The following is a 7186-nucleotide window of genomic DNA, read 5'->3' on the forward strand; positions in this document are numbered from 1 at the left end:
TGGCAGAGATGACTTCTTTTAATCATTTGATGTAATTTCTTATGGGATTGAATGATAGTTTTGAACATGTTCAAAATTATATTTTGGTTATGGATACCTTACCCACCGTTAACAAGTCATATTCAATGATCTTGCAAGTTGAAAAGCAGAGAGAGGTACATGTAGCATTTGCAGATAATCTTGAGAATAGTGCTATGTTTATAAAAGCACAGGGTGTTAAGAAAGAAGCTATTGCCAAGACAGGGTACAAGAGGACAGATATGGTTAAAAAGTCAGAGAGAAATTGTGATTTCTGCAATAATGATGGACATACGAGGGAGACTTGTTTCAAGCTTCATGGTTATCCAAATTGGTACAAAGATTTGAAGGAACAAAAGGGACAGACTTAACACAAGACTTAAGCAAATATGACTAATACAACTCTAGAAGTTGAGAAAGAACTTGGTAATACTAGAACTGAATGGGGAATAACAATATCAGAATTAAGCCAGCAAGAGTTGGCCAAGCTTATGAAAGGGAAAGCATTAGTTGATGGCTTTACAATCGATTTTGTTCATTTTGTTGACTTTGCAGGTATTGGTCTAACACAAGCATTAAGTTCGATTGAGTTGTTAGATTCAAGATCTTGGATTATAGATACAGGAGCCTCGAGCCATATGTGTAATGATCTTACCTTGTTTAAAACCTATAATTCAATTCATAAACCCATAGTTGTATACTTACCAGATGGATCAATTAATTTTGTCCAACACATAGGAAAAGTCATTTTGTTGCTAGCTTTAACACTTAATGAGGTTTTGCATATTGCAAATTTTAAGTTCAACTTACTTTCAGTAAATAAAATTTTAGAGTCCACACTCATCAAGTTTGTTTTTTTATCCTACTCACTGTCTCTTCCAAGACCTGCAGACTGAAGTAGTATTGGCAGTTGGCAAGTTCGTGGGAAGATTATATATTCTAGATAAATCCTCTTTTACAATAGAAACTATTAAAAATTTTCTTCATAGTTCGTATCTAGGTCTGAATTACCTACTACTACACATACTTGTAACACTTTCTATTTTGTCACTAATAGTGTTCCAACATCGACTTTGTGGTATCAAAGATTAGGTCATCCATCACATGATATTCTTAATAAAACTTCTGTTATCAAGCATTTTGATTTTGCTACTTTTATTTGTGATGTTTGTCCATTGTCAAAACAACATCGATTACCTTTCCATCCTAGCACAACTCATTTCACACAACTTTTGAATTGTTTCATATCGACATTTGGGGACCTATGAAGTAGCTACACTTACAGGGGCACATTATTTTTTTACTGTAGTTGATGATTTCAGTAGAGCTACTTGGACTTTTCTTTTAAATCATAAGAGTCAAGTAGTTCATAAATTGACCACATTTTTTAGAATGATTAAAAATTAGTTCTCCTTGTCCATTAAAAAAATCCAAACTGATAATGGCACTGAGTTTGTTAGCAAAGATTGTCAGATTCCTTTCCTTGAACATGATATTTTACATCAAAGATCATGCATTTATACACCCCAATAGAATGGATTAGTTGAAAGGAAACATAAACATTTCTTCAAGTAGCTCGATCCCTTTTGTTTCAATAAGCTTTACCTAAGTATTTTTAGGGGAAAGCCATAGTCACAGCTACTTATATCATTAACAGGTTTCCCACTCTTGTTCTCAAATGGAAAACCCCCTATGAAATACTTTCGTGTAAACCTCTAGATTATTTTTTCCTCATAACCTTTGGATGTTTGTGTTTTGCTACTAACACACATCCATGTAAAGATAAATTTGCCGTCAGAGCTTATAAATGTGTTTTCCTAGGGTATAACACTGGTCACAAAGCTTATAAAATGTTTGATATTCATTCTAAGAAAGTGCTTATTTCTAGGGATGTAATTTTTCATGAGCATTCTTTTCCTTTTAAATAGAGTAGTCCAACTTCAACAACTGCATCTTTACCTCAGATTTACTGAAAATCATCAATATAGTCCTGTTACTACTCCTAGTCATACAGAATTACCTTCTTCCCTTTTATCACCTTCATCAACTAATTCTTCTCCTATTGAATCTTCACCCTTACCAATTATTCCTCCTCCTATATGACACAGTAGCAAGATATCCAAAGGCCCTGCTTGGTTAGAGGATTTTGTCTCTAATGATCTTACCACTACTGCTCAGCCTACCGTTTCTTCACCATATACACCTCCTACATTTCCATATGTACAGTCAGCTCTTTTTACTTCATCATATATATCCTTCTTGGCAAATGTATCTAGTGTCCAAGAGCCTGCTTCTTATAGTCAAGCTTGACTTAATGATCAGTGGGTATAGGCCATGCAAAATAAGCTTAACGCTTTAGGAGCTAATCATACATGGAAGCTAACATCTTTACCTGTAGGAAAGAAAGTCATTGGTTCACGATGGGTTTATAAGATCAAGCTTAATCTAGATGGTTCAGTTGATAGGTATAAAGCCTGATTGGTTGCCAAGGGTTACAATCAAGTCAAAGATGTTGACTATTTTGATAGTTTTTCTCCTATGGCAAAATTGGTTACTGTACGGATTTTTCTTATTGCGGCTACTGCTAAATTCTAGCCTATTTGTAACAACTACTGAAACTAGTAGAATGCATGCATAATAACAATAGAAAATTGGGCCCAAAACTTTCTTTTCATTATAATTCATATGTCTTGTATACACAAAAAGTATTGTTTACAAAAATTCCTTTTAAAAGACAAAACAAGGGAAACAGTGTAGCTATTGCTCCTCGCTTGCCGACGCCCCTCCGACTGCATCAACACCTAGATCCTGCATCCACAAAGGAAAATAACGGGGTGAGCACGAAATAATGCTCAGTAAGTAAAACTCTCTATCTGTCTGTCCCCGTATGTATAACTCTTAATTCTTTCCTTATACTATTTCTGTTTCTACTAAACATCATGGCCTCATCTTACCGGAGGTACGGCCGGATGGCGTTCACACAGCACCATCTCACTCTCCATGACTATCGGGTGGAATTCACACAGTACCAACCCGTTCTTAGTGACTACCGAGTGGGGATCACAAAGCACCTACTCGGTTTTCCTAACTATCGGGTGGAGACCACCTAGCACCTACCCGTTTCTCATGACTTTTGGGTAACGATCACCAAGCATTAACCCGTCTCTAGTCACTGTCGGGTGATGATCACAAAGCATCAACCCACTTCTACTAAATGTTGGATGATGATCACAAAGCATCAACCCACTTATCTAACAACTAACCGGGTAGTGGTCACAAAGCATCTACCCATTTCTACTACTCATCGGGTGACGATCACAAAGCATCGACCCATCTCTAAGGGCTATTCGGGTGGTGATCACAAAGCATCAACCCGATTCCCATAACTGTCGGGTGATGATCACAAAGCATCAACCCATCTCTACTACTCTTCTAATTCACTCTATTCTAGCATTTTTCATTCTCTCTACCCTTAGAGTAGTTGCATCCACCAAGTTCTCTACTCATAGAGTAATTGCATACACAAAGTTTCCTACTCTTTCTTAGGTCACTTTTCAATGCACAATTAGTGCCTATGGATGGTTCATCTCCACTAATGCACTTATGAAATGCCAACATGCAATGTTGCAAGAATTAAGGTTCACTACTCATACTCAAACCTCTATTAGGCATTTCATCAAACAACTCAAGTGCATTATAAAACTCTACTATAGCAATGATTCTAAATCTTTCTCTAACCATCCAAAATGGGGAGAAACCCCTTCACATAGCCACAAAACCTGTCAAATAAAAACACTTCCAAAAAGGGTTCCACAATACCCTTTCAATTCCATCTCAAACTACCTTTCCAACTCACAACTCACTTCTTATATTTGAAAGGTATAAACAATCACAAAGCACTAGAAATCTCTATTTAAGCCTCAATAACATGGCATATAACATGTATATAACACACATACATAAGTGCTATCAAAACCCTAATCAAGAAAATTCCCAAATCTCAACTTGGGTTGGGGTTTACTTACCTTGTTATGGAGAGACTTCACTAACTCTTCCTTTCACTTGGTTTGCTTGACTTTTTCTCTACTCTTAAACAAAAGAACAAAAACCCTCAATATTCAATATATACAAAAACTCACAAAGCTTCACAACCAAAGCAAGAATCCTTACCTTAGGATGCCTTAGGTTGATTTTCTACCCCAAATCACTCCAAAAGCCCTTTAAAACTCCTTGATCAAAAGAAAGAGAAATTGAGAGGAAGCAAGAGAGGAAAGTGGCGTTGGAGAAGAAGAATGAGGGGTTTGCAATGTCTTAATTCCTTTTAATGAAATTTATACACAAGCATTCCCATTTTGCCCTTACTCTTCTTTGGGAATTCTATCTATATCCTTTGATTCATTACAAACACACCCCCATAGCAACATATTCTCCATGAAAATTCCTTACATTTTACTCCCCACTTTTCCTGCTAATTAGGGGTAGAATGGTCAAATTGCCCTTAGGGAAGAAAATATCTAAAACTTAACAAACATTTTAATCGGCCTGTCGCCGCGGCGAAACTGTCCAGAGAGTTTCCCCCGTGGTTTCAACACATCTTCGCCGCGGCGAAGATTCTTCTTCGCCCCGGCGAAGCTTGGTACACTGAACTTCTTCTATTTTCAACCAATTTCAGGGCAAGCATTCAACACAACACTCAATCAAACAATATTACCAAAACCAACTCAAATAAGAGCGAAAGAGGAAACAATAACTACGTACCTCAGGTGGGGCGTTACACTATTCATCAACTTGACATTAATAATGCATTTTTACATGGTTATCTTGATGAAAAAGTGTATATGTTACCACCTGATGGTCATGATAAAGCTGGACCAGATCAAGTTTTTCATTTGAAACAATCTTTATATGGTCTGAAACAAGCTTCCAGACAATGGAATAATGAGTTTACTTCTTAGCTACTTACTTATGGTTTCACTCAGTCTACTCATGATACTTGTTTGTTTGTTAAGTCTACTACTTCTTTTCTTGCTCTTTTAGTATATGTTGATGATGTCATCATTACTGGTTCTTCTGCAATTGACATTCTTGTTATTAAGAAGTTTCTTCATGCTCAGTTTACTATTAAAGATCTTGGTAAGCCAAGTTCCTATTAGAGGTTGTGGGGACTCGAACTCGGGAAAAACATTAGATCTTCCTTTTGTTCTTTTATCATAAAGGAGATTCGAATTTGGAAAACTAAATTAGATCCTCTTTTTATGAGATCATATTGGATTCTTATCTTGTTTTTTTACCATGATGGGAACTTAATACTCATTATATTGTTATTTATTATTTTTCAGCCATGACTCAATGACTGAATGGTGAAAATCAATATAGGATGTTCTTGTACGTAAGTAACGTAACACAGCACAATAGTCTTCCACGCAAGAACGAAATTCAATTTTCTTTCATAGCAAATAATAAAAATCTAATTTCTAACCTAAGTACACGTGTTAAGAAATATTAATTCAACCCAAAAAAATTCAAATAGTTTGAAGTCTTCATATTATTTTTTTCTTTTTGGGAACGTAGAAGTCTAGAAATTCGGAGAAAGAAATTTCTAGTAAGCATGTTTAACTAAATGATGTCTATTTTCTAACTTAAAGAAAGGGCAAGTTTCACCATAAATAGATAGCTCTGAAATTATTCAACCCATTGTAAGCATTTTCCAAGTGAACTCTAGAGCTCTCCCTTAAATTCTCAAGTGTTGTAATTAATTTCATTGAAGAAGGAAGGCAAAATGAGAGAGGGAGATGCTTTGCCTGAACAACAGATTATTGAGTTTCAGCAAGTATTTTGCCTACTTGACAAGGATGGAGATGGTGCAGTTTCTTATATTTGTGCAATTTCTTGATTATAATTTTCTTAATATTGACTGATTGGTTCATATATGGCCCCAGGTTGTATTACTATCAAAGAACTAGTGGCTGCGATTAGATCATTAGATCAAAATCCTATAGAAGAAGAACTTCATAACATGATCAATGAAGTTGATATGAATGGTAATAGAACTATAGAGCTTGGGGAGTTCTTGAATCTCATGGCAAGAAAAATGAAGGTAACTAATCAGTTCATTACAAATACAGGAAAAAATCTTTGATAAAGAGTGATATAATTACTTGGTTTATGTATAGGAATGTGAAGCGGAAGAGGAATTGAGAGAAGCCTTCAAAGTATTTGACAAGGATCAAGATGGTTACATATCTCCAAATGAGGTTCAGTTCTTCAAAATCTCAACTTATAAATACAGATACAGAATATATAGTAATAGTTTCTTCTGAGTATGTATGTATATGCAGTTGACGCATGTAATGATGAACCTGGGGGAGAAACTGACAGATGAAGAGGTAGAACAAATGGTTAGGGAGGCTGATCTTGAAGGTGATGGTCAAGTTAACTACGAGGAATTCGTCAGAATGATGATGTTGGGTTTTTAATTCATTCATCAACCTCCTTCACTTTATCTTCCTCAACTTATGTACTTAAATTAATATGACATATGATCGATCCATACAGAGCAAAATGACTCAATCCCATGGTAGGAACTTTGTATATCTTGATTACACAATTTCTATTGTGACTGTATATCATAACCTAATTTCTAATTAAGGCAACTATTAATCAACAATTTTTTGTATGCATTTTATTCTATTTTTTGTTTGGAATGTCTTGTCTGTCATTCTTTCGGCCTGAGTAAAACTTGTATTTGGTTAATCATATGTTTCAATAAATTGAGTGTGAAATTAGTCATTGAGCAGATTATGTTTCTGAAAAGCACCCACCAGATGATAGTCTGGAAGAACTTATAATGCATTCGTGTATTGGTGATCTTGATATACATATTGGATGCCTGTCTAGGATTGAAACAGTATTCAATTTAACATTAGAAGTCCAGGGAAATCTGTATTTTTTGGACTGAATAAATATGCCCTATAATAAAAGAACTTCAGACTCAGACAATAATAAATTGTTTGTGGTGACGTGGCTCCTTATTTGCCACGGTGGAAGTCAGCATAAGGGTTCAAGTCAACTCTCTTATGCGACGTCGTTTTGGACTAAAACTAAAAGGCTATATGTTTTAGGGTTATCTCTTATTTGTGCAGACCCCATTTCTCTATTCTTTCTATTT

At 35.5% G+C, this 7186-nt stretch overlaps 1 protein-coding gene across 1 annotated transcript; it reads left to right on the plus strand.

Moving 5' to 3' along the window:
• Positions 1–5726: 5726 nt before the first annotated feature.
• LOC116129432 (calmodulin-like protein 8) lies at positions 5727–6494 on the plus strand. Its single transcript, XM_031415171.1, has 4 exons — positions 5727–5879; positions 5958–6115; positions 6192–6272; positions 6357–6494. The coding sequence occupies exons 1-4, from the start codon at positions 5798–5800 to the stop codon at positions 6492–6494; spliced, it is 459 nt and encodes a 152-aa protein (XP_031271031.1). The 5' UTR covers positions 5727–5797.
• Positions 6495–7186: the final 692 nt, after the last annotated feature.

This window comes from Pistacia vera, unplaced genomic scaffold, assembly GCF_008641045.1.
Source record: "Pistacia vera cultivar Batoury unplaced genomic scaffold, PisVer_v2 Contig106, whole genome shotgun sequence".
NCBI lineage: Eukaryota > Viridiplantae > Streptophyta > Magnoliopsida > Sapindales > Anacardiaceae > Pistacia > Pistacia vera.

What these genes read in the sequence shown, in the direction of transcription:
- LOC116129432 (XM_031415171.1), top strand. Translation starts at nt 5,798, where the DNA reads ATGAGAGAGGGAGATGCTTTGCCTGAACAACAGATTATTGAGTTTCAG. An exon ending in TCATGGCAAGAAAAATGAAG is followed by an intron (nt 6,116 to 6,191) that starts GTAACTAATCAG and finishes GTTTATGTATAG; the next exon opens with GAATGTGAAGCGGAAGAGGA. An exon ending in GTTACATATCTCCAAATGAG is followed by an intron (nt 6,273 to 6,356) that starts GTTCAGTTCTTC and finishes ATGTATATGCAG; the next exon opens with TTGACGCATGTAATGATGAA.